Consider the following 27488-nt stretch of genomic DNA (forward strand, 5'->3'; position numbering starts at 1 on the left):
TTGGTAAAGTTTGGCTCAGCGCCAACCTTTGCCGACGCTTTGTGTTAGCGTCGGGAAATATCAACAAACAATGACACTCCAAAGCGCGGTTAAAAGTTTAACAAACAACGACGCTTATACGCGTCGTTAGAAAACTTAAAACCCCCAACCCCTCGCTCGGCCCCCTCTCTCCTCATTTCCTATCGGCGATGCCCTAGCTGCGAGCGCGCCGACTTCCCCGCTGCCGTCGACCTCTCCTTCTGAGGTAAGCCACCTCCTTCTCCTCCTCCTCCTCCTCCTCCTCCTCAAACTAATCTCACCTCCATCCCTAGCCCAGATCGGCGATCGAAGATTCCGCTACTCTGCCGCCGTCGACCTTGCCGTCGTCTGAGGTAAGCCTCCTACTCCTCCTTCTCTTCCTTCTCCTCCTCCTCCTCCTCCTCCTCTTTGTTTTCTTCTTGTCTTTAACTCTCGCCCGGCCCCGTCTCCTCATCCTTTGCCGGTCGATGCCCTAGCTGCGTGCCGACATCTCACCTCCATCCCGAGCGAGCCGTAGCTACTCCGCCGCCGTCGACATCGCCGTCGTCTGAGGTAAGTGATCCTCATACTCTCCGTATAGAAATTTTCCAAGCCATTCAAAGAATATGCCAATGTTTAATGCTCAATAACCATTGTTCTTAGTTGCATTGCATCTCATCATCGAATCTTGTGATAAGGTAGAACAAAAAAAAAATCCCCAGAGCAGATTCCAATCCAAGCTCATAATAACTTTGTCCAATTTCAAGCTAGCAGGTAATGGATCAGCTTCTTCAAATGCTGTCATATACTTCTCAATAGGATCATTCAGTGAAACCTGAAGTACAGGATAAAAACTTACAAGCTATATCTGCAGCAATGGAAAGAATGTAAGGCCATTTAAGTAATGAAAAGAGTAAAACCTCTGGAAGGACATAAGGGCTGAGTATAGAATTAGTGAATCCTGACAAAGCTTCTACACGGATAGCAACCTGCAACAACATCAGATATTCTCTAATGTAGGAAATTGCTCACAAGAATGAGTGCAGCTAAGCTGGGTTCCCATGACAAAAGCTCTACATATTTATACACATAGCAGTGCTCACCCAGAACATGTCTTCCTGCTGCATATTTAGCTTTTCCTATACTACCAAGTACTTGGTTGCAAGATTAGTCCAGAGGGGTCATAAGCAATTATGTCTGACAATGCCATTCATCAGTTGTTTAGGGGCTCTTTGGCCATAATCTAAAATAAATAATCTTAATGCAAATGCTTGTTCGGTTCCTTTTCATAAAATTTATTTTGGAAAACTGACAGGTCATAAACCTAAAATTGAGTTTTGTGAAAAAAGGTCCCCTGTTTTTCATTAAATCTGCATTATATAAAATCAACTATTACTAATACATGCTATAATTACCTTACAGACAATTATCTAGTCCATCTAAAGATGAAATTTGAAAATGGCATACCAACTTATATTTTGTATTAATATATTACTTAAATTCGCAAACTGACAACAATAAGAGTTCATGGCCTATATTACTTAAATTTTATGTTCCTGTTTGTCGGAATCTTATATTTTGTATTAATAAAATTCGCCAAGATCTTTTTGTACCATGAGTTAATATTGGTGATTCATACCCTAATTTAGTTTAATATTTTTTATATTACTTGCAGTTCAATCAGTTTTTTAATAGAATGGACAAAAGTTGGATAAATAAGTCGAGATCCAGTGCCGAATATTTGAATGAAGTTCAGAATTTCGTTAAATTTGCTTTTGAGAAATCTGAAATGAATGGGAATATTTTTTGTCCATGTCAAAAATGTGTAAATTGTTATGCTATCGCTCCACATATTGTTGAAGAACATTTGGTATGGAATGGTTTTCTGAAGGGTTATACAGAATGGATATTTCATGGAGAGTCTAAATTGTCGTCTTCATCTAACCAACCCTTAATTATAGAACACACTGCTAGTGTTGGATCTAGTAACACAGACAGAAATCCTGTTGTAGAAGATGATATGAGGGGCTTACTCAGAGATGCTCTTGAACATAATATTAGAAATTTAACAGATTTTAGTGGAGAGCAAGAAGGAGCTCCAATAGGTGATGAGCATACCGTTACTGAATCTATACATGTTGAGGAACCTATAGACTCTGAAGATAACACAACTCGGTATCATAACTTGCTGAAAGATTGTGATAAAGAACTATATCCGGGTTGTAAGAATTTTACGAAGATTTCTTTTATGGTGCATTTATTCCATTTGAAATATTTGAATGGATGGTCTGGAAAGTCTTTTACTATGCTTCTTCAATTACTAAAAGATGCATTTCCAGAAGGTGTTATTTTGCCGTCAACTTCTTATGAAGCCAAAAAATTAGTAAAAGACTTGAATCTTGGATATGAGAAGATACATAGTTGTCCAAATGACTGTATTTTATATCGTGGTGATAATATTAATGAAGATTCGTGCCGAACATGTGGGTCTTCACGATGGAAAAAACAAAATGAAGACGAGCATGATTTGTCGAATGAAGTGGATGCTGCACAGTCTAAAAAAATTCCGGCTAAAGTTTTGAGGTATTTTCCTCTCATACCTAGATTGAAAAGGATGTATGCATCATCAAAGACGGCTTCCTTAATGAGATGGCATGATAAAGGACGTACAAGGGATGGAATGTTAAGACATCTAGCGGATAGTTTAGCATGGAAAGCATTTGATGATAGGCATCACGAATTTGCTTCTGATGTTCGCAGTGTAAGGCTGGGTTTGGCAACTGATGGATTTAATCCATTTCGAACGATGAGTTCTACATACAGCACATGGCCAGTTGTTTTGGTTTCATATAATTTGCCACCATGGATGTGTATGAAACAGTCTTCACTCATTCTGTCAATGGTTATTCCCGGTGATAAGAGCGCAGGTAATGATATAGATATTTTTCTGCAGCCTTTAATAGATGAATTGAAAAAGTTATGGCAGGGTGTTGATGCATTTGATGCTTTCACTGGCCGAACATTCAAATTGCGTGCAGCTCTTATCTGGACAATCAATGATTTTTCTGCATATGCTAATGTATCCGGTTGGAGCACTAAGGGGCGTATTGCATGCCCTTCTTGTGGAGATTCAACTTAGTCATATTGGTTAAAACATGGAGGAAAATTCTGTTATATGGGTCATCGAAGATGGTTAGAAGCAAATCATCCATTTCGACATCAGAATAATCAGTTTGATGGCACCATAGAGTTGCGATCTGCACCTATTCCGCCAACTGGAACTGAAGTTCTTAAACAAACTCATGGCACTAACTATATACCTGGTAAGGTATCCAACAATTCAAAGAAGCGGGGAAGGGGGGATGTTGGCAGCTCAATGACACAGGTTTTTGAAGACGCTGACAACTTCGATAATGATGACAGCGTTTATGGACAGGAAAATGATGATGGCACAAACTCGGTATCTACACAGAAGCAGTTATGAAAAAAAAGGAGCATTTTTTTTGAATTACCTTATTGGGAGTATAATCTTCTTCGACATAATCTTGATGTCATGCATATAGAAAAGAATGTTTGTGATAACTTGATTGGAACAATGTTAAATCTTGAAGGAAAGACCAAAGACAACTTGAAAACGCGTCTTGATTTGAAAGACATGGGCCTAAGACAAGAGCTTCATCCGAAAGAACAACCCAATGATAAATATTTTATACCTCCTGCATGTTATACAATGTCTACTCCAGAGAAAGATCTTTTTTTAACGGTTTTGAAAAATATGAAGGTTCCAGATGGGTATGCATCAAATATTTCAAGATGCGTTAATCTTAAAGAGCGAAAACTTTCGAATCTTAAAAGTCACGATGGCCATATTTTGATGCAAGATATCTTTCCATTGGCTTTAAGATCGTCAACACAGAAACAAGTTCTTGCAATTGTGTCTCAGTTATCATCCTTCTTTAAGGCATTATGTTCCAAAGTTCTTGATCCCAAGAAACTTGATCAATTGGAGTCTAATGTTGCACTAACACTATGCCATATGGAGAAGATCTTTCCTCCTGGGTTTTTTACTATTATGGTTCATCTACTCATTCACTTGGTTGGGGAAGCTAAACTTGGTGGACCGGTTCATTATCGTTGGATGTATCCTATTGAGAGGTGATATTCTTAAACTCGAATGTCCATATTTATTATTAATATATAAATGTATCCTATTATCTTCCTCAATGTTGATGTTGAGCATTTAAATTTTTTGTTGAAGGTATCTTGTGCGCTTAAAGGAATATGTACGCAATCGAGCCTATCCCGAGGGATCGATTGCTGAGGGATATATTGCTGATGAGTGTTTAACATTTTGCTCGAGATACCTTGAAGGTGTTGAAACTGCTTTTAGTCGACCACAAAGGAATTACGATATTATACATAATGCAGACGAGTACAAGTTCTCATCTGGTGGAAGATTTGTGGGGAAAGCTGAAAGTACTGTAGTTCATCACAAATTATTGGCACAGGCGCATCGTTATGTCTTACTTCACAATGACTTAATATCCGAGTATCGCAGGTCAGTATGGTTATAAGAAATCACAATTTACTGTCATATTAGATATAATATTCAAAATAAATAAATTTTTTATCGTGCAGAGAATTTTTAGTGGCTCAGCGAAGCGCCAACAATAACATTCATCCTACCCCAAGGATTGAGCAAAGATGGTTGGTTGAGTTATTTCCTGAATGGTTATTAAAACAGGTTAGACGTTGAATCCTATTAGGTCTTTTATTATATTCTACGATCGGAACTTTATAAAATTAATTATTATCTGACTTAAATATTTTAGGTACTGATCATGATGGAGAGACATTGTTCCAATGAATTAATAGTCCTTGCTCGAGGTCCGAACAATATTGTCAACAGATATGATGGGTTCATTATAAATGGTTTTAAATTTCATACAAAAAAACGTGAAAAATTTAGAAAATCCCAAAATAGTGGAGTTATGGTTGAGGCGGACGGAAAAAATTATTATGGTGCCCTAACAGATGTTTATGAGTTGGATTATTACGGAAACTTTAAGGTAGTATTATTTCGATGTGATTGGGTGGATATAAACTCATCTAGAGGTTTGAGGCAAGATATAAATGGCTTCACACTAGTAAATTTTTTAAGGTTGATACATACTGGTGTGCTATTGAAAGATGACCCATTTGTTTTTTCATCTCAAGCTCAACAAGTGTTCTTCGTGCAAGACTCTAAAGATAAAGATTGGTCTCTTGTTATTAAGACTAAACCTAGGGACTTGTATGATATGGAAAAAGGGTTAGCAGAGGAGGATGATGAGACTTATACTCAGTGTATGCCTTTTAATGTTCCGCCAATTGATGAACTGAATTCTACTAGTTTGGTTAGGATAGATTTTGAATGAGAGCTGGCTAGTTTCTTAATGGTAAGTAAAACATTAGTTTTATGCATTAAATTATTTTGCAATTTATAAATTATTTATATACTTTTAATATTTAACTAATATTGATTCTTTTTTGTGCATACTAGATTACAATATGCCGCGAGGAAAACGTTTCAGAGATATTGAGTTTCAGCACACATCCGTGGGACCAAAGACTCATATACAAAAATTAACAAACAATTGGCATTCTTTTTGATCAAAAGTCCAATTTTGATCTTTGCTTTTGGGTGTTTATTCCGGATTTTCAGATATCGTAACTTTTTTGCTTATATTGTTGATTGAGTTCTTTATTATGTGTGACTGCAAGTACAGGCAACCTAACAAATGACAAGGAGAGCTCTTTCCTACAGGCAACCTAGCATAAAAACCATCTTACTTTATCTCAGTGGACTTTTGGATGGCTGATTTCCTTTTGAAGTGCAAGACCGAGGGTTGCTGTAGTTACACAATCCTGAGTTCTTAGGGATGCCTGGTTCTTTGTGAATGTGACTGCCAATTTCCGTGAAGGTTGAGGATAATGCATCAAATGCTTCTCTCAATCTGGTGGCTTTTATTTCTTTACAGTTCTACACTTCATCTCTACTTATCCATGCGGGAGATATCTCATGGACATGTAATGGGGGTTCCAACAGTGCCATAAACTTGTTTAGTATTGACAAATGTGATAAATGCAATTGCAATTAGAGAATAAGGAGTTTGGTGCGGGAATACAATATAGTTGAGAAGACTATCTTAAATATTCTCAATTCAGAAGAGGATGGTGGCAGTTATAAGAATATTAAAAGTAATGTACTTTTAATATTTAACTAATATTGATTCTTTTTTGTGCATACTAGATTACAATATGCCGCGAGGAAAACGTTTCAGAAATATTGAGTTTCAGCACACATCCGTGGGATCTACTTCTGATCGTTCCCAGCAGCCCGATGAGCCCCATACTCAGTCCGGGTCCCAGTCTGAGCACGCCCCACTTGCAGATCGTCTAGACACGGATGACGTGGATGTCCTGGGTAATTTGATTTATAGTTTTTATATTAATTTCTCTTACAATCTAACTATTTTAAATCATTTACCTTTAATGGACTTGTTATTTTATAGATGAACTGGGGAGAGTGAGGAGAACACGAGGGCCCACTCGAGCACGGGACGTATGGAGCCTACCTGAGGATGAGAAGATTGTCGTCCATTGCAACGAACTGGGGCAGCCCATCAAGAATGCTGCAAGCATTTTATCCACTTTTTTAGAATCAGTTGCGCGGAAGGGACAATTGTGTCCGCTCAACTATACGAAATGGAATGAAATGCTTCCTTCGTATAAGATTGAGCTTCTTAGAGTTGTTGAGGTAAAGAATTGAAGTTGCTTACTATCTTCAATTATTTTTTGATTTAACATTGATATAACATTTTTGACTTTGATGTAGACAAAGTTTGTCCTTCCTGCAAATAGCCATGATTGGGTGCGGAAGTCCGTCAACCGCAAATGGAAAGAATATGAGGCAAAGCTAAAGGCGGATTGGAAGCACGAGGGCATGACTGAAGAGGAGGTGGCCCGTGTTTGTCCTCCAGATGTAATCTCTTATCAGTGGAGGGAGCTTGTCCACTACTGGTTTTCCGAGAGAGCTCAGGTTGTGTATATTTTTTCAATACCTTAGATTGTATTTAATATTATTATAGATTAGAAATTTATACATTGTATAAATTACATTGTTTATTATTTTTTGGAGAAGACATATTCCAATATTGGTAGAGCTGCTCGAGCATCGCAGACTGTTCCTCACACTTCAGGCTCCATGAGTTATGCGAGGCGTAGAACTGAATTCGTAAGTTTTTTTGAAACTCTTTAAATTTATCTTAAATTATTCTATCATATAGCATGTATACTCGTGAAATATACTTTTTGTTGTAGATGGATGATAAAGGGAGGGAGCCTGGTAGGGTGGAGTTTTATAAGATGACTCACACCCACCGAGATGGCAGCTTTGTCCGGGAGGAGTCAAGAGATATAGTTGTATGTATTCATCTTTGACTTGTGCTGTATTTTTTTTGGTTCTATTATTCGCATACATTAATTTGATTTTTTTTTGAGAGATATAGGATAGGGCAACAAATCTTATTTCAGAGCGCGTCGGGGGGTCATCATCATCCGACGCGAACAATCATATTGAAGCTCAAGTGCTTGCTGAATTGATGGGCCCAGAGCGTTATGGTCGAGTGCGGGGTTACGGCGTTGGAGTTACCCCCACTCAGTTGTCTTCAGTGGGCACATATATAAAAAATGCCAGAGAAGGTAGTAACACTGCAGAAGTTCGTCATCTTCAAGCAACTATTGAAGAGCTGAAGCAAAACCAAACAAATTTGCAGTCTCAGCTTACGAATATTACATCCATGTTACAACGATTTCTACCTTCTCAGATAAATAACTATATATATTTCAATACTTTACATATTATCAATTATGATATATGAGTTAATGTATCACATTATTCCTAACTTTTAAGGTTTCTCTTTTTTTTTGTAGATTCCTGATTCTTCAAACGCTTGTAGACATGATGATGATGGAGCTGAATCCCGTCCCTGATGCATTCTAGATTATCTTTTATGAGTTTGATATGTATATGTTTCTTATTTTTCAGAGTACATTGTAATTTGAAGTCTATTAAGCAAATTTTTAATCAGATATGACAATATTCATATTTCGAATGATCTGAGTGTTTGTGTCAATGTATCAATTTAATACAGGTTTATATTGTTATAATGACTGTATTGTAATGTGTGTTATATAATATGAATTCGTGTTTTTATTTTTTTTTTCAAAAACAATTCCCGACGCTTTTAAGCGTCGGTAAAAGACCCCGTGGCACAGTACTGGCACGCTTTCACCGACGCTAAAAAGCTTTAAGCGTCGGGCAAAAACTTCGTGGGACAGCACTGGCATAAGGATCTACCGACGCTTAAAAGCGTCGTAAATTTCCGACGCTAAATAGCGTCGGCGGAAACCAGGGAATTCCATACCGTCGGGTTATTGCCAACGCAAATGCGTGTTTTTTGCCGACGCTATATAAGCGTCGGCATATCCCTGTTTTTGCCGATGCGTTCGTCATGCGTCGGCAAAAAATTATGCCACTCTGGTATAATCGACGCTTTGGCGACGCTTTAGATTGCGTCGGCGGCACTTTAGCCGATGCTTATAAGCGTCGCTATAGGTCAACAAAAGCACCGGGATAGCTCAGTTTTCCTGTAGTGCTCCTCCCAGACTGCAAAGACAACTGGTTTACAGCCTTTTTTGACTACATCTACCATTGGACTAAGCAACTAACCCTTGGCCACCTGCATCTCTATCCTTGTCCGATCTTGCAATAGTTGGTCAAGTTAGTCGTGAACCAACCATAACCAATCTGGACTAAATAGGTTTCAAAGCATGGAATAGTAATCTAGATCTAGTATTTATCAGGTTCTGATCATGTTTCAACCCCTTTTCCCTCGATATTCCTAGGCGAAGCATGAGCTTAGCTAACCAAACAACTAAAGATCATTCTAGGCAATGCAGCTAGATTGCAAAGCGCATACTGTGAGAGGTTGGGATGTTGGGAGTCTCTTCTTCTATTTATTTTAAATGTAATTCAAACTAGCATATGAAGAGAAGTAAGCAGAAGCCGTTCTATCTTGCTCCACATTTATTAGGCCTCTGCAATATTTGATTTGATGAATTTCAAAGTATCAGGGGCGTACGTCTTCATGGCTTTTAGATGTCATCAGTTAAAAAACTCCTGTGACCGATGATGAGTTGATTTTTTTTAATAAATCTAGACTCTTGCACAGCCCTTGCTGAAATGCTCTGAATTCTGCTGCAACATGTCAGCGGACTAGTTGAAGGGTTGTCTGAGTTTGAGCAAACTGTTACCATTTACAGCTTCAGAAATTTCCCCTTTACTAGCAACTTCAGAAGATCTTGGACTTCAAATGCAGATGTAACCTCTGTTTTCTAACTGTCTTTGAGATGTTTTTTCAATAAAAAAAATAGTTTATCTGCTTATTTTTCACACTAGCACCATGGTTACCCAATGTTTTGTCTTTTCTTATTAGACGACCATGGTCTAGCCTGGTTCCCAGCAGCTGGTTATACATGGCTGGAAAAATAAGGTCAGATAATACTGATCGTATATATGCTGATCATACTTGCAGATAATTGGATTGAACATTAATTTATAAACAATTAACTCCAAGAAACTGATCTCCATAGCACATGAGGATGCTTGGAGTTGCAACAGCCACTGCTACTACTTTCATTTCATTTTGTCAACATTTTATTCAACTTTAGTAAACAAAGTTCACAGGGATAACAACATACAAGTTCATAATATCATTATTCAGAGTACACAGATAAAGTTCACAGTGATACCAACATACAAGTTCATAATATCCACCTTATTTAGAGTACACAGATGACAGGAAGCCCCTCCTAAGACATCCAATATTCAACTGTTCTATTAGACGACCACAAGAACACTGAGATATCCTTATTAGACACCTTCCCTTACTTTATTATTTGGAAGAGCAAGAGATTATCTCATCATATGATCTATTGTTTGTATTGCTTCCAGGCTCACATAACGATTCTGAGGATTCCATGAAGATTGCATGATCTTCCTTGAACACCTTGCCTAGAGATGATAGAAAAGGCTTTGATGGCATTTGCAAATCCTCCATTTTGTTTTCTAACATTTCTACAACTTGGCTCATAGATGGTCTCTCTGCCGGATTCATTTGTATACACCGTAGTGCTATCATTAGGAGTTTCTTTGCAATTTCCTTTTCATCATCAGTGGCATCCTCCATTTCCAAGTCTCTTCCTTGATCAAGCTGGTCATAAATCCATGAGGGGAAGTAGATTTCACTGGTTCGTGGAGCATGTGGGTTTAGATTCTTCCTTCTGCCTGCCATTTCCATCAATAACATCCCAAAACTATAAACATCGGACTTGTAAGAGACTTCACCTACCCTTTTGTAGAATAGCTCAGGGGCCATGTATCCTATGGTTCCTCTTGCAGCAGTTACCGAAACCCTACTCTCTTCCATAGGATGGAGTTTTGCTAATCCAAAGTCAGATACTTTGGGGTTGAACTTATCATCCAAAAGGATGTTGTGAGGCTTGATATCAAAATGTAAAATTTGCATGTCACAACCTCGATGAAGATATTCAATCCCTCGTGCTATTCCAAGTGCAATATCTTGCATCTTCTCCCAACTCAATGTCTCATCCTTTCCTTCTTGCGAATATATATACTTATGTAGTGATCCATTGGACATGAATTCATAAACTAAAGCTCTGTTTGAACCATGAAAGCAAAAACCAATGAGTTGCACCACATTGGTGTGGTGAATCCTTCCAATGGTGGACACTTCATTGATAAAATCCTGCCCATTTCCTTTGGCCTTCTCTAAAATCTTTACTGCCACTGGACGGCCTGTCGTAAGCTTTCCCTTGAACACTGAACCATAACCTCCCTGGCCCAATTTTTCTTTAAATTGGTGGGTCATCTTCTTGATATGCCGATAAGAGTACCGGATGGGCATGGAATTCCTGTAGTCATTCAAGAAATTTTCGATTCTCCTGTCCATTGATCTATGCTTCCTTCGTAATTTGTATACGAGGTAGACCATCAAGCATGATATCCCAATGATTGTTCGTCCTGGTATGATTAATTCTCCTATGCAAAGAGAGACAGTAAGAGATTTTCAGATGAACATTAGCAACAAGGTCACTAGTAGTTGCAAGATAAACAACCAACTGTACCTTCAAGGTAAAGGACCCATACTAAAGCAGCTGCCAGTATATCAAAAAATTAACCCAAGCAGTTGAAGAACGTCAGTCTTGTTGAGAAATAAAACAATCTTGTCATCTAGTGAAAATGATTTCCAAAGCTCTTACCTTCTATAATGAGCGTTGAATGTTGGAAGAAACCTGCATGTGACCAAAACAAATAATTCAATAAATGTTCTCAACATTTTGAACCATGTATGTGCCTTCACAAATGTATGATTACAATGAACCACTGTTCACTCTGGCTATTTAAACAGTCCCCATTAAAAACTAGCCATTAGATACTAATTTGTGGCCGTTCTGCACAATCTGCAACTCCTGACAATGTATCCGTTGGGGTCGGAGTCGACTCGCTCGATCTGGAGTCGACTCGGCTGTTGCTGGAGTCGACTTATAATTTACTGGAGACGACTTGCCCACTGTTCTGGATTTGAATTAAAGTGCTGTCCCGTTCTGGAGTCGACTCGGCCAAACCTGGAGTCAACTCGCCAATGTTCGAAGATGACTCGGCCCTCTGGAGACGGCTCGTTCTCAGGGTTCTAGAGATCTATTTTTCTGCATTTCTTTCTCGAGTCGACTCGGATCATCTTGGAGTCGACTCGGCTCTCAGAAACCGAAAACTAATCCTCTGTCTTTGGAGTTGAACTGCCTCGGAGTCGACTCGGATCGTCTTGGAGTCGACTCGGCTCTCAGAGCCCGAAAACTGATCCTCTGTCTTTGGAGTTGAACTGCCTTTTAGTCTTGCTTTCCTCTGAGAGTCGACTCGAACATAACTAGAAGTCGACTCGCCAAACTTCGAAGTTGACTCGTAACCTTCTGGAGTCGACTCGGTTGCAGAGTCTGAAATACATTGTTCTGTCTTTCTTCTATTACCCTTTGAAGTCGACTCGGAAACGTCGGGAGTCGACTCGGCAACCATCGGAGTCGACTCGAACCCTTCTGGAGTCGACTCGCTGACAGGGTCTGAAAATCAACTTTCTGTCCTTCTGTCAGTTCTCAGTCGGAGTCGACTCGTAGTGTACCGGAGTCGACTCGAGCATGTGCCAGAACTTCTGAAACACTTGGAGTCGACTCGTAATCTTCCGGAGTCGACTCGAGCTTCAGACTTTAGTTCAAACTGAGTTCCATACTTAGCCAAAATATATTGAACCAAAGCTAGAGACACTTAAACATAAATTCACAAATATTTGCCTGAAACACTAGATTGAATTCATTAGTATAACATAAGATATACTCAATTGCTTTGAGCTCATCAAAATCAAATAGGGTTATAATCAATCACTCCACACCACTCACCGACCCTCGCCGGAGCTCCACCTTCTCAACCGACGGCCACCCCCGGATCCAATTTCCAGCAACACAAAGTATTAGGGGCGTACGTCTTCATGGCTTTTAGGTGTCATCAGTTAAAAAACTCCTGTGACCGATGATGAGTTGATTTTTTTTAATAAATCTAGACTCTTGCACAGCCCTTGCTGAAATGCTCTGAATTCTGCTGCGACATGTCAGCGGACTAGTTGAAGGGTTGTCTGAGTTTGAGCAAACTGTTACCATTTACAGCTTCAGAAATTTCCCCTTTACTAGCAACTTCAGAAGATCTTGGACTTCAAATGCAGATGTAACCTCTGTTTTCTAACTGTCTTTGAGATGTTTCTTCAATAAAAAAAATTAGTTTATCTGCTTATTTTCACACTAGCACCATGGTTACCCAATGTTTTGTCTTTTCTTATTAGACGACCATGGTCTAGCCTGGTTCCCAGCAGCTGGTTATACATGGCTGGAAAAATAAGGTCAGATAATACTGATCGTATATATGCTGATCATACTTGCAGATAATTGGATTGAACATTAATTTATAAACAATTAACTCCAAGAAACTGATCTCCATAGCACATGAGGATGCTTGGAGTTGCAACAGCCACTGCTACTACTTTCATTTCATTTTGTCAACATTTTATTCAACTTTAGTAAACAAAGTTCACAGGGATAACAACATACAAGTTCATAATATCATTATTCAGAGTACACAGATAAAGTTCACAGTGATACCAACATACAAGTTCATAATATCCACCTTATTTAGAGTACACAGATGACAGGAAGCCCCTCCTAAGACATCCAATATTCAACTGTTCTATTAGACGACCACAAGAACACTGAGATATCCTTATTAGACACCTTCCCTTACTTTATTATTTGGAAGAGCAAGAGATTATCTCATCATATGATCTATTGTTTGTATTGCTTCCAGGCTCACATAACGATTCTGAGGATTCCATGAAGATTGCATGATCTTCCTTGAACACCTTGCCTAGAGATGATAGAAAAGGCTTTGATGGCATTTGCAAATCCTCCATTTTGTTTTCTAACATTTCTACAACTTGGCTCATAGATGGTCTCTCTGCCGGATTCATTTGTATACACCGTAGTGCTATCATTAGGAGTTTCTTTGCAATTTCCTTTTCATCATCAGTGGCATCCTCCATTTCCAAGTCTCTTCCTTGATCAAGCTGGTCATAAATCCATGAGGGGAAGTAGATTTCACTGGTTCGTGGAGCATGTGGGTTTAGATTCTTCCTTCTGCCTGCCATTTCCATCAATAACATCCCAAAACTATAAACATCGGACTTGAAAGAGACTTCACCTACCCTTTTGTAGAATAGCTCAGGGGCCATGTATCCTATGGTTCCTCTTGCAGCAGTTACCGAAACCCTACTCTCTTCCATAGGATGGAGTTTTGCTAATCCAAAGTCAGATACTTTGGGGTTGAACTTATCATCCAAAAGGATGTTGTGAGGCTTGATATCAAAATGTAAAATTTGCATGTCACAACCTCGATGAAGATATTCAATCCCTCGAGCTATTCCAAGTGCTATATCCTGCATCTTCTCCCAACTCAAAGTCTCAGTCTTTCCTTCTTGGGAATATATATACTTATCTAGCGATCCATTGGACATGAATTCATAAACTAAAGCTCTGTTCGAACCATCAAAGCAAAAACCAATGAGTTGCACCACATTGGTGTGATGAATCCTTCCAATGGTAGACACTTCATTGATAAAATCCTGCCCATTTCCTTTGGCCTTCTCCAAAATCTTAATTGCCACTGGACGGCTCGTCGTAAGCTTTCCCTTGAACACAGAACCATAACCTCCTTGGCCCAATTTTTCTTTAAATTGATCGGTCATCTTCTTGATATGCCGATAAGAGTACCGGATGGGCATGGAATTCCTGTAGTCATTCAAGAAATCTTCGATTCTGCTGTCCATTGATCTATGCTTCCTTCGTAATTTGTACACAAGGTAGACCATCAAGCATGATATCCCAATGATTGTTCGTCCTGGTATGATAACAACTCCTATGCAAAGAGAGACATTAAGAGATTTTCAGATGAACATAGCAACAAGGTCACTAGTAGTTGCAAGATAAACAACCAACTGTACCTTCAACGTAAAGGCACGAGAATAAAGCAGCTGCCAGTATATCAAAAAATTAACCCAAGCAGTTGAAGAACGTCAGTCTTGTTGAGAAATAAAAAAATCTTGTCATCCAGTAAAAATGATTTCCAAAGGTCTTACCTCCTATAATGAGCATTTTATGTTGGAAGTAACCTGCACAAGACCAAAACAAAAAAATCAATAAATGTTCTCAACATTTTGAACCATGTATGTGCCTTCACAAATGTTTGATTCCAATGAACCTTGAGGGGCTAGGCCTTTGGACCTTCTTGTACTCGTTCATACCTCAATAAAATATTGGGTGAGTTTTTCGCTCAAAAATAATATTTTATATTAATTAACAATGTTTTATTTCTCATCAAGCTAATGATTTGTGGATGAAAGCACTAAAATTAAATATATGCTATCCTTATCTCTACTGTTACGGTAGAAACTTTAATAGATAGGACTCCACCTTAATGATAATTACTAAAGTACTATGCAACTCTTCACACCATGTCCATATCATAGCCTATAATATTTTATCTTTTCTCTTTTATGGCCACATGCATTGCACATATTTAGGATGGGACTCTACCCCTTCTCGAGTCTTGACCATACATTTAAAATAATTGTCTAAGTGCTTTCCAACTTTCTACATTTTTTTCTTATGTTCTCTCATCAAGACCATATATATTGCACATTTTGGTGCACGACACTGTCCTTTTCTGGCTCCACCTTTAAAATAATTAACAAAATGCTACACAACTATCAATAACTTCTTAAGGTAAACCGTGGGACTTGATATAATGATTTTTTTGCTATTTAATGATATTTTTGTTTTTTTTCCCTTTACAAACATGTTCTTTACACCTACCTGATACTAATTATTTCAAAAGTTTCTGAATTTTCTCCACAATCTTGGACCTTGGGTAATGCTAATTTTCTTCTCTTTTTTAATTCTTTTCTTTTACTTTATCTCTCTATTTTGATGCACATGCATTATATATGCAAATCTCTAGTCCAAAATGAGGCAATGCAATCTAAATATTAATATGCAAGTAACTAATTTGCCGGTTTAGATTTTATCACGAGATGTATGAAAACTTCTTTTATACATAACCTTTAAAAAGCTTCTTTTACATGCAACTTACATTTATGAGATAATATGTGATTTTTTTTTAATAATAGAGGCACAAATGTTGAAATTTAAGACCCCACGAATAAGTTGAAGTTAGTGCAATTATATTAAATGATATTTGATAGATAGTTGATAGATCGATAGTTTTAGTTTGTTTTTTTTTTTTCTATGAAAAAGATTGCTCTTTTATTATGGTGTACATGTGTGTGTGTATGGTATAAAAAACTTACTTGATTTTGTAAACAATTGCATTGGTTGGTTGGCAAAAATCACATGCAGATATAGATAAATACTTATTTAGATTGAGATGCTCGCATTCATAGCTCATGCTATATTCTAGTCCCCCTCTTTTTTTGCACTTAGTATATGAGCAAATACAAAATTATGTTTAGGATTTGAAAAAGAAAAAAATAAGTCGTACAAAAAAGAGAAATATTAAGACCAATTCTACTCATTTTTTACTTTTAAATAGAGAGAAATAAAGGAGTGAGAAAGTGTTTGCTAGACTTTTCTCCCACTAGGGATGGGTATCCCAGAAAGCTTCTTCGCAGGTTCTCATAGCAAAGGGTAGATACACAGGCATGCTACTGGTGTTTGAGTAGTGGAAAAGAGGATTATCGAAAAGAAGATGATTCGAATAGTATGAATGTAGGTGCCTCAACCTTCAACAACTTTTACTATTATTACATCACCCATTCGAAGGTAGATGAATAAGGTTGGACAAGATTTAATTGGAGCTATGATTGAAAAGGTCTGTCGTTACTGCTACTCTTAATTAAGGTAGAGTCCTACTAGTAATTTAAAAGCAAGGTAAAGTAAAAATATAGAGAATGAGATCGAGATAAACTAGATTCATTGATGTATCAAAGGTTTTTCCCTTCAACATTACAATCTAATATTGATAAATGGCTCCTCATAAGATAGGTGCCACTAGTTATCCCGGATACTTGTTTTTGCTATTATGCACCATATAGCCTGTTATTGCTATATATATATAGGTAATACTACTACTCCTCTCACATCATAGGTAGTGCGAAGATAGGTATAACTACTCTACTCCTTTCATATTATGAATAGTGAGAAGATGGATGTAACTACCATTTTCGAACTCCACCCCACTAAGTCCATATCGTAGACCGATAACTCTCACTCCTTTGAGTCTACACAACATTCATGTTGCCTGCAACCTTGGTATTTCGGCCTTCACCTTCTTTAGTGTTTCGACCTTTAGATCACAATTAGTTTGGATGTGGTGAAAATAACATTTCCCGCATCCCATTAGTTGATGATCAGGAAGGTAATTGGATGTATTTGATACCACAACTATTAAGCCTAATTTTGGACTTGGATGTTATTAAACTTAGCCAATTTTAAGATCATGGTGGATCTAGTAGTGCTGAGACTTAAACTTAAGCTACAGGTATAAACTATATAGGATTTGGTGAAGCTAAAACCCATTACTATGTTTGCCCCTTGTATATGACGTAGGATACGTGCCAACCAGAAAAATCTTGAGGCATCAATCAAGAGAGTTACTCTTCAGCCCTCATATTTGGAATGGCTAGTACTATAAAGTTGTAACACTATCCTCTATCTATTAAGTGACTAATTCTACCATCAAAGAATTATGTCAGCATAGACTCACCGACCTCGACACCCTTTTGCAAATCAAGATGGTGAGTTTTAATCTCAAACTTCAATCCAATGTTGATCAAAGTATCGACTCCTAGTTTGGTCTAGTGTACTACACTTGTTGGTAGGATTCTTAGTTTGTGAGTCCTAAGGACTCCACAACATAGTCTTCGACCTCTTCCTCCTAATAGGCTGAAATCCCAAAGCCAGGTTCCTTGAAAATCCTGACATTTTCACGCAAAAATTGATGAGTCGAATCAAGTGGCACAAAGATAGGATCAGCTTATTATGCTACAGTATACACCAGAACATGCTATAACTTATAATTATAGCTCTCGACTAGAAAAAAAAATCTATCAATCTATTCTTGCATTGAAATAAAAAATGCCATGCAACACCTAATAAATGGCCTTAGCATGTTGGCTACTTTACTTCTTGACCGCTTTGTCGATTTTTGAACATAGTGACATGACGGCAACTACACGACTGTCTTTGCCTAGGCATGGGCATAACAAAAAGCTTATTCGCATGTAGTTCTCATGGCAAGAGATAGATGTGTGGGTGTGCTACCAGTATTTGAGTAGCTGGAACAAGAATTACCGAAAGAAAGATTATTTGAATAGCATAGGTCTAGGTACCTTAACTTTTAAGAATTTTTGCTATCGTCGCACTGCCCATATAAAAGTAAATGGATGAGGTTAGATAGGGTGTAGCCAAGGCTGCGATTGATCCAATTTTAGAGAAGGAAGAACCCTCAACTAGCTTAACTCAAATCCCTCAAAAGAAATTTAGAAAAAGGTAGACAAATTGGCAAATGTAGGGTTTATGGCCCCTTTTCTCTTATTGATTATTGTTGATTCAAAAACTTAGGTTCAAAGCCTCTATTTATAATTATAGTGGGTCTATCCTTACACAATTTAGATTGAATTCCTTTTCTAGTTCAAATTAGACTAGCTTCTAAAAATAGATATGACTAGTAGAAATAAACTCAGAAAAGCTAAGGTCCTATAAAAGGTAGATCTCGATTCCTACATCAACTTTGTCTTCTATTGATCCATCTAAATTTTTTAGGTTGGGAGATATGCCTAGTTAAATTTTTTTTGAAAAAAAGTTTTAGTTTGACTAACCCATTTTGGGATCCAAATGATAGAATTTGAGTCTAATTACTAATTGTGTTGCTCCTTTTTAGAGTGGTGCCATATTGTAGATCTCAAAAAAATATCCGATTTTAAAAAAAATTTCTTCTCAATTAAGTGTTGTATGACTAAGTTATATTTTCTAAAAGTTTGACACGTGATTCAACTTCCAATATGGCGGATCTCACTCTTAGACTTTGTCCAGTCCTATCCATAATAGTCAAAGTAGTCTGTATCAAGTCTAGTGATCCTATTGGGTCAATAATAGAAGAGGTTTATTGTTGCCGCTGCTCCTAAGATAGAGTCTGTTGCTATGGAATTCAGACCAAGATGGGAGTGTAACTCGGACGATCCTGAAGTTAGCTGAAGATAAGCTTAGCAGACTGATTGAGGTGTCGAGTGTTAGTCTTCTTTGCTGGGTGGCTTGCAAGAAGTTCGTTAACCGAAGAGTTTCTAACGGAAGACCCACCGATGCCAAAGTTAGAATAATGGGGCAACAGTATAGAAGGAAGAAAGTTTTAGCAGAGAGTCGCCCTGTAAGTAGAGTTGTATATATATTGTGTATGTAGGGTCCCTCGTTGCTCCCCTTATGCAAGAAAGCCAATTTGTCATCATCTGGGCCAACATGGCGTGCAATGATGGTAAAAAAGTGGCTAGTGGTATAGCCGCGATGTGGGTGCCAATCCACTTGGGCGGTAGAGTGTACTAGTGGGGCGTAGGATGTGATGCCGCTGCAACTGTGGACTGCGAAGGCTATCGATTGTTGGGACTGTCAGCCCTTGTTGACTTATGCCAATTGTCCAGCCTGGCCAATGAGACTCTTATCAGTATTGGTCTGAGTCTGGCTGACCCTCTGGGTAAGCTCCTCCTGAGCTTTTCCTCTATCACCTTATCATTTCTCTTTTTGTCTTCGTCCTCGATTTTGTAGTTCTTGCTACCATGAAGTTCGATCCCTCTCAGATTCGTGAGAGGAGGAATGCGAAGAAGAGGTCGGCCGAGGCTGAAAAGGGGGAAGCTCCCTAGAGAGGAAGCCAGAGGAGGGAGTCTTCTTTGGGTTCCACTGCTGAAGTTATCGCGGAGGTTTGAGCCCCTCGAAAAAAAAGAACGAGGGGGGAATTCTCTTCAGTTGCTATCACTGCGGAGGTCAAGGCCCCTTAGAAGAAGAGACTAAAAGGGGAATCATCTTCAACTGCTATCGCCAAAGTCGCTACGAAAATCGAGGCCTCTCAGAAGAAGAGACTGAGGGGGAATCCTCTTCGGCTATTGTCGTCGAATTCACCATCAGAATTTTCCCCGAGGCTCCAGCTCCTGAAGTTCGTGGAAGAACCTCAAAGCTGCCGATCAGAGAACAACGGTCCTTTCCGTGGAGCTGACCCAAACCGAACAGAGAGCCTAAGAGGCTGAATAGTAGGTTGCTGAAGCCGAGCAACGGGCTCATGAGGCTAGGCGGCTGGTCGAGGAGGCCGAGCTGTGGGCTAATGAGGCTGACCGACAAGTTGCCAAGGCCATGGAGCAAGCCCTTCACATGGAGGCAAAGGTCGTGGTTGCGGTTGAACAGTACCATGCTTTGGAGGAGTTCCGGGAGGAGGCCTTGGAGACTACGACTGACGCCTTTGGAAAGGGCTTCGAAGCATGCCGATCTCAAGCTCAGTGGCTTTTCCCGACAATGGATTTCTCCATCCTTGATGTCGATGATGGCAACGCTGGTGAAGGCGGCGACCCTGATGGCGGCAAAGGCGGGGATGCCGACCATAATAAAGGCACCAATGGGGGCAATTGTGAAGAATGAAGTCTTCCGCCTCATTATTTTTACTTGTTTTTCTTTTTGCTTGAGTGAGTCGAGCTTGATGTATCTTCATTTTGTTTGGTCTCTACTAGGGCCAGTGTAAAAGGTTACAAATTTAATGAAAACATGAGGTTTCCTAAGTACCTGACTAGAATATTGATCTGTGTTGTATTATTATTTGCTTCTTGTTTGAGTGTAGGTCGTCGCGCCGTGCCTCGAGCTTTCACTATAGTTCTTTTTGCTCGATTTCGAGCCCCTCCCCTCGTGGAGCTTTGGGCCTATCTTGGGATTCTTGGCCGATTGTTCTGAAGCCCGGCTCTCGAGTGGGCTTGATCTTTTCATCTCAGAAGTATGCTATTTGAGGCATCTTTGAGGTTGGCTACTAGAAAAAATCTGAGTGGGCTCAAAATTTTCTCATCTCGAGAGTATACTCCTCGAGATATCTCTGGAGTTGGCTACCAGAGAAAATTCAAGTGGGCTTGATCTTCTTATCTTGGGAGTATGCTCACGAGGCATCTCTGGTGTTGGCTATTTAGAGAAGATCTGAGTAGCCTCGGTCTTCTCATCTCGAGAGTATGCTCCTCGAGGCATCCTTGGAATTGGATATCAGAAAAAATCTGAGTGGCCTCGATCTTCTCTTCTTGGAAGTATGCTCTCCGAGGCATCTCTGGGATTGGCTACTAAAAAAAATCTGAGTAGGCTTGATCTTCTCTTCTCAGAAGTATGCTCCCTGAGGCATCTCTCAGGTTGGCTGCTTACAGAAATTCCGAGTGGACTCGGTCTTCTCATCTTGAGAGTATGCTCTCCAAGTCTTTTTTGAGGTTGGCTATCTAGAGAAAATCTGAGTGGGCTTGGCCTTCTCATCTCGGGAGTATGCTTTCCGAGGTATCTCAGAGGTTGGCTACCTAGAAAAAATTCAGTTGGGCTTGGTCTTCTTATCTCGAAAGTATGCTCTCAGAGAGATCTCTAGGTTTGGTTACTAAAAAAAATTTGAGTGGGCTCGACATTCGAAAGGTTGGCACCTCTGTTCATCTGTAGAGTATGCACCTGGAGGCATCTCTCGGTTTGGCTACTATAAAAAATCCGAGTGGGCTCTATCTTTGGAAGGTCGGCAACTCCGTTTGTCTTTAGAGTATGCTTTTAGAGGTATCTCAGGATTTGGCTACCAGAGAAAATTCGAGTGGGTTAACTCTTCCAATCTCAAGAATATGCTCTCCAACTCATCTCTAAGGTTGGCTACCCAAAAAATATTTGAGTGGGCTCGGTCTTCTTATCTCAGGAGTATGCTCTCCAAGGCATCTTTAGGATTGGCTACCTAGAGAAAATTCGAGTGAGCTCGATCTTTGGAAGGTTGATGCCTCTGTTCATCTTAGAAGTATTCTCTCGGAGGCATCTTTGGGTTTGGCTATCTAATAAATTTAAATGGGCTCGGACTTCGGGAGGTTGGCGCCTCCATTCGTCTCCAGAGTATACTCCTAGAGGCATCTTCAACCGATGTGGGATTGGCTCCTCTATGATCTGCCAGGAGAAGGAGCTTCGAGGAGAAGTTGAGGTTGCTGCTTGCCTTCAGAGCCTGCCCTTTGAGGGCTTGAATCTGGCGGTCAATTTTTTCGATCCTCCTATCAAGGTTGACACCCAGCTGACATGGGGATGAATAGAAGAGAACCTCTAGATGGAGTCCTCGCCGAAATGGGAGCTTGGAGTGCATTGTCTTCCATTCCGAGCGTGGTCACTCCGTCGAGTGTGCTGACTTTAACGCGGTTGCTCAAGATCCCAGTTCTAAGAGCAGTGGCTATCCTGGGGCACATAGTCTATTGGTGACTGAGAATGAGGGCTGGGCGGCTGGGTTTCGGTTGGACTAGTCCTGGCCATGTCATTGTCTGTTGTAGGCTCTAAACCGCCGCGATCAATGCTTGGACCTATTGAGTGAGCAGGTTGAACTGCAAATTGTCTATAGGCACAATAAGCCGCTCTAGTGGACCAGGTTTGGGACTCTGCAACAACCCTTGGGAGGTCGAAGCGCGGCATTGTGAAGCACGCGATGCGTCGCGGTTTCTCGCAACTTCATGCTGGTTGTTTCTTTAGTTGATGTTGATATTGCTGTGAAATTTAGACCAAGGCGGGAGTGCAGCTTGGACGACCCTGAGGTCGTCTGAAGATGAGCTGAGCAGGCAGGTTGGGATGTCGAATGCTGGTCTCCTTCGCTGGGTGGCCTGCAAGAAGTCTGTCTGTTGAAAAGTTTCTAGCGGAGGACCCTCCGATACCAAAAGTCAGAACAACGGGGTAATAGTATGGAAGAAAGAGAGTTTCAGCAAAAGATTGTTCTGTGAGTAGGATTGCATGTATATTGCATACCTGGGGTCCCCCAGGTTGCTCCCCTTATACAAGAAAGCCAATTTACCATTATCTGGGCCAAAGTGGCGTGCAATGGTGGCCAGGCATTGGTTGGTGGTACGGCCTCGGCATGGGTACCAATCCACGTGGATGGCAAAGTGCACTAGTGGGGTACAGGATTTGATGCCGTCGCAACTGTGGCCTGTTAGAGCTATTGGTTGTTGGGACTGTCAGTCCTTGTGAACTCGTGCCAATTGTCCTGCCCGACCGATAACTCCTCGGTCGATCAGCTCTTTGGCTGGGGTCGAGGAGTTCACGTTGCATAATTAGTTGCTTGGTTGTGGCCAAGGTAGTTCTGTTCGGCTTACATCTGAGGTAAAGAAGGAGATCTGGTCTGAGATCAAGATACCCAATATTTCTCCCATCACAATCCTACCGAAAATCTAAAGGTAATGTAAGTAAAGATAAAAAAAACTAGAGATAAATTGGATTCATTATTATGGCGACGGTTCTTGCTTTCAATATTATAATATGATATTTATAAATAGCTTCTTATAATCGGTAAGATGAGTGCTACTACTCATCTTGGAAACTTATTCTTTCTATTATGTGTCATATGGCCTATTATTTCCATAAATGATAGATAGTGTTGCATCCCCTCTGATGTCATGTGTAGTGAGAAGATAGGTATAATTGCCCCACTCCTATGTTATGAATAGTGGGAAGATGAATGTAACTACTAAGGCTTCATCATAGGCTGATAATTCTCGCTTCTTTGAGTCTACACCATGTTCATTCAGCTTGCACCCTTTGCATTTTGGCCTGTATCTTTTAGTCTTTCAATCACAATCAGTCTTTGGTATAAACAAAAAGATAGAAGAAAATTTGCCACGATCCCCTCACGATTGCCTTTCATCAACTCTAGCGACCAAGTTCGAGATCCAAACCTTATAAAGATTGGAACAATAGGGGGGAGGAGAAAAGGAAAGGGAGAAATGGGGAGTACAATTTTTTTTTATGAATTTTTATAAAATCACCTTTTTATTATTGTATATGATAAAAAACTATGATCGCCATCAGAAAAAACCCTTAATCCATTTAACTTTTTATTACTTCAAAATTTTCGTATATAAATTTCCAAATTAAAGATATCATCTATATTTTTCATATGATTTGTACAAACTCAAGTAATAAATATGTCCAAAATTAATAACACAACCATCTGATAAATTCAATAATTCTAAAATAATAATACAACTATTCAACAAATATAATAATTCAAGTTAAAAGCAAGTCCAACTACATCAAAGAAAACAAGTCCAACATACACAATAACCATGAGGAAGAATCGAAGGGAGGAGAAAAATCGGCTCTCTAGTCTTTAGGGTTTGTCCATGTAGTCGTTTATCCATCCATCATCTATGGACGGTTCAGATTGAATGGAATAGAAAGATAGAATTTATACTAAATTAAAAGAGTATAAAGAGATATCGGATAAATTTGGTTTCAGGTTTGGTCAGTGTAGGATCAAAGCCAAAATCGAAACCGAAACCAAAACTGAGACCGAAATCGAACAGACTTTAATTTTTAAAATTATTACTGAAACCATGCCCATTTAATTTCAGTTAAAACCGCCTCATTCATTCCAGGACGGATAAAATATTTAAATATCCATCCCCATTGATATCTCTACCCATATGGCAGTTGTAGATTTAAGAGGCTCTAAAATTTCTATTTTGCTCTTGTATAAACACTATAACATTTTCAAAATTTTGTATAAAAAATTTTATTTACTTATTGATTATACAAGAAAAGAATTTTTAGTCAATTTCATCCTTAGGACTAAGTATGAGTTGAGCTCTACATATTTACTAAACTTTTAATATACGTTTATTGAACATCCAATATATATAATAAATATCTGATTTATATTTGTTTAGATTATCACCATTTCTTTTTATTTGTTTCCAAGACCCTTAATGTGTATGGCTTTGCAAAAAAATTCTCATCTTTTCTTTTAGGATCAATAACTAAGTAATTATTTTTAAAATAAAATCTATAATTGTTTTTTATCTAAATCCAGGATGAAAATCGTCAAAGACGCTTCATGTGTACGGTTTTGCAAAAAAAGAAAAAAAGAAAGAAGAAAATCTCATCTTCTATTTCATGGTCAACAACTAAATAATTTTTTAATGCGAACAACCTATAAAATTAAATTGGATCAAGGAGTTATCTTTCGGCGATAACATCGAAGCTTGATGGGAACTCACAGCGAACGGGGTGGCGTGTACTTTTGCATGGAATATCAGGAACGCCCCAATCCTGCCTCCACCTCCAACGGAAAAAGCCAGTGGGCCAGAAAAAATATGTATAGTCACGTGGTCCTGTAAAACCTGTCAAATAAAATTCATTTCGTCAGTAATCGGTATGTATGATATTTATGTCCAATACAATTCATTCTGATATGTATGGGACCATACTTTGTCAAATAAAATTAAAGAAGTAGTATCGTACGTACAATATGCTATTTCTGTTAAATAAAATTTATTGTCTTATGAATATGTACAGTAGGCTTTCTCGTTCAAATAAAATTCACCCCGAGAAGTAGATTAAGAAGAAAGAAGACAAACTTGTCCACGAGATGTAAAACCCTCCCAGCAACACGTCGTGAACCGCAGCCTGCGTGTGATTCGGAAGCGTGCCCGCCACCGGCACCGTCCCGGCGATAGCGCAGCTCTTCCGAAGATCTGCCACCGTTGCTTCCCCCGCCAGCGCATACAAGTACTCTTTGGAGGAGGAAGAGTTATCGACGCAAGAAGCGATGGGGATATATAACGAAGGATCGTCCACCGATGATGCCGGGCAAGTTACGAAAGTGACGCTGGTGTAGTTCTCTAGATAGTAGGGACCATTATCCATCAATTTCCCCGGAGGCAGGAAGGGTAGAGACCGCGGGGAGCAGCTCGAGTAATCGGGGTCAGCGACGACGACGCGGGCCAACTGGTCCTCGTAGAAGATCTCCTCCACGTAGCACTTGGTCGAGTACAGGTCCAAGACGGCTCGGTTCTGCTCACAGCTGAGTTGGTGCTGGGAATCGCCGCAGGTGGGAGGATCGGTGGTCAGGCTAAAGGGGTAGCTTATGTTCCGGAGATCTCCGCAAGAAGAAGGGCGGCAGTCTTCTCCGGAGGCGATGGTGGGCGTTAACCACAAGATGGCTATGATGGAGGCCAGCCGTCTCGGGTCCATGGATGGAGGAGATGAGGCTCCAAAGAACGGTGGATTTGGGTAAATAGGGTACTCGTTGTTGGAAAAATTTAGATGCGCACGCTGCCCGAGAATTGGCCGCGTGCGCTTTTGAAAAAAAGAAAATGGCCAGCGGGCGTTACAAGTTTGAAAACGGACGCGTTTGGATCCAAGCGCGTCCGCAAAAGACCTTTTTGCTCCCGTAAAAACTTCAATATATATACCCTTCGATTTTATCTTTTTTGAGACATAAAAAATTAAAAAAAAAATTTCTCCTTCCCCTTAATCACTTTCGATTTTTGCTTTTATATTTTTATTCAGTTTATTTTATTCTTTCCATTCCGCTCTTTGTTGGATCTGCAAATTTGATTGGGTTCATTTTGATTTCTTCCAAGACATACTGAAGAAGAAGTTGTAGAGTCGTCGTATCTCAGAGAAGAATTGCCGGGAGATATGTACGTAGGGGCAAACACTTCTTTGGGACAGTGTCTACGCACTTCGACCTGCCTTCAAATAAGCTATTTCCTCTACTTTTATTTTTAATTCAATATTATTAGATCTTTAGAATTTGCAACTTATAATTATAGCTCTTGACAAGAAAAAAATCTATCAATCTATTCTTGCATTGAAATAAAAAATGCCATGCAACACCTAATAAATGGCCTTAGCATGTTGGCTACTTTACTTCTTGACCGCTTTGTCAATTTTTGAATATAGTGATATGACGGCAACTACACGACTGTCTTTGCCTAGGCATGGGCATAACAAAAAGCTTGTTCGCATGTAGTTCTCATGGCAAGAGATAGATGTGTGGGTGTGCTACCAGTATTTGAGTAGCTGGAACAAGAATTACCGAAAGAAAGATTATTCGAATAGCATAGGTCTAGGTACCTTAACTTTTAAGAATTTTTGCTATCGTCGCACTGCCCATATAAAAGTAAATGGATGAGGTTGGATAGGGTGTAGCCAAGGTTGCGATTGATCCAATTTTAGAGAAGGAAGAACCCTCAACTAGCTTAACTCAAATCCCTCAAAAGAAATTTAGAAAAAGGTAGACAAATTGGCAAATGTAGGGTTTATGGCCCCTTTTCTCTTATTGATTATTGTTGATTCAAAAACTTAGGTTCAAAGCCTCTATTTATAATTATAGTGGGTCTGTCCTTACACAATTATAAGATTTTCTTTGGATTGTTAGCAATATATAATCTAAATAAATAAATAAATCTAAAATTACAATTAATAGAAAATTTTAAAGAAAATAATATATATGTATATTATTCGGCTTCCAAATAATTTTATTTTAATACAAAATAAATCTATTCTAGCACAAAATAAATCTACTCATTTAATAGATTTAAATCATAAAGTTGCAAACCCTACATATCTACTAATATTGAATTAAAAATAAAGGTAGAGGAAATAGTCTATTTGAAGACAGGTCGAAGCGCGTAGGCGCTGTTCCAAAAAAGTATTTGCCTCGATGTACGGGTCTTCCGACAATTCTT

General features: G+C 39.2%; 3 protein-coding genes and 1 pseudogene across 4 annotated transcripts; 1 reads left to right on the forward strand and 3 right to left on the reverse strand.

Moving 5' to 3' along the window:
* Positions 1–563: 563 nt before the first annotated feature.
* On the reverse strand, positions 564–1464 carry LOC149751412 (pentatricopeptide repeat-containing protein At5g10690-like). The gene is made up of 3 exons (XM_089927021.1): positions 1101–1464; positions 918–986; positions 564–832 (listed from the first exon to the last, which is right to left on the reverse strand). Exons 1-3 carry the CDS (start codon positions 1122–1124, stop codon positions 641–643), a joined length of 285 nt encoding a protein of 94 aa, XP_089783147.1. The 5' UTR covers positions 1125–1464; the 3' UTR covers positions 564–640.
* A 47-nt stretch (positions 1465–1511) lies between these two features.
* Positions 1512–3136, forward strand: LOC148700167 (uncharacterized). Its single transcript, XM_089926945.1, has one exon. The coding sequence runs from the start codon at positions 1694–1696 to the stop codon at positions 3134–3136; it is 1443 nt and encodes a 480-aa protein (XP_089783071.1). The 5' UTR covers positions 1512–1693.
* A 6598-nt stretch (positions 3137–9734) lies between these two features.
* Positions 9735–11182, reverse strand: LOC149751413 (rust resistance kinase Lr10 pseudogene; annotated as a pseudogene).
* A 2023-nt stretch (positions 11183–13205) lies between these two features.
* Positions 13206–26064, reverse strand: LOC103697414 (rust resistance kinase Lr10-like). 2 transcript variants are annotated; one of them, XM_039116653.3, is made up of 5 exons: positions 25371–26033; positions 25011–25133; positions 14853–14885; positions 14718–14747; positions 13206–14632 (listed from the first exon to the last, which is right to left on the reverse strand). In XM_039116653.3, exons 1-5 carry the CDS (start codon positions 25984–25986, stop codon positions 13467–13469), a joined length of 1968 nt encoding a protein of 655 aa, XP_038972581.3. In that variant the 5' UTR covers positions 25987–26033; the 3' UTR covers positions 13206–13466. The 2 variants fall into 2 exon arrangements, with proteins under 2 accessions (XP_038972581.3, XP_088565813.2); XM_088709687.2 differs by lacking the exon at positions 14718–14747 and having other exon boundaries at positions 25371–26064.
* Between the last annotated feature and the right edge of the window lie 1424 nt (positions 26065–27488).

Source organism: Phoenix dactylifera, chromosome 13 (assembly GCF_051530095.1).
Source record: "Phoenix dactylifera cultivar Ajwa chromosome 13, Ajwa_hap1_PhDact_Kaust_v1.1, whole genome shotgun sequence".
NCBI lineage: Eukaryota > Viridiplantae > Streptophyta > Magnoliopsida > Arecales > Arecaceae > Phoenix > Phoenix dactylifera.

Coding starts and splice junctions, on each gene's coding strand:
- LOC149751412 (XM_089927021.1), bottom strand. CDS start 1,124: ATGCAGCAGGAAGACATGTTCTGG. Junction 987..1,100: donor AGCAGGAAGACATGTTCTGG/GTGAGCACTGCT, acceptor ATGTTGTTGCAG/GTTGCTATCCGTGTAGAAGC. Junction 833..917: donor GCCCTTATGTCCTTCCAGAG/GTTTTACTCTTT, acceptor CCTGTACTTCAG/GTTTCACTGAATGATCCTAT.
- LOC148700167 (XM_089926945.1), top strand. CDS start 1,694: ATGGACAAAAGTTGGATAAATAAGTCGAGATCCAGTGCCGAATATTTG.
- LOC103697414 (XM_039116653.3), bottom strand. CDS start 25,986: ATGGACCCGAGACGGCTGGCCTCCATCATAGCCATCTTGTGGTTAACG. Junction 14,886..25,010: donor TACACGCCACCCCGTTCGCT/GTGAGTTCCCAT, acceptor GGTCTTGTGCAG/GTTACTTCCAACATAAAATG. Junction 14,633..14,717: donor CTCGTGCCTTTACGTTGAAG/GTACAGTTGGTT, acceptor CTCTTTGCATAG/GAGTTGTTATCATACCAGGA.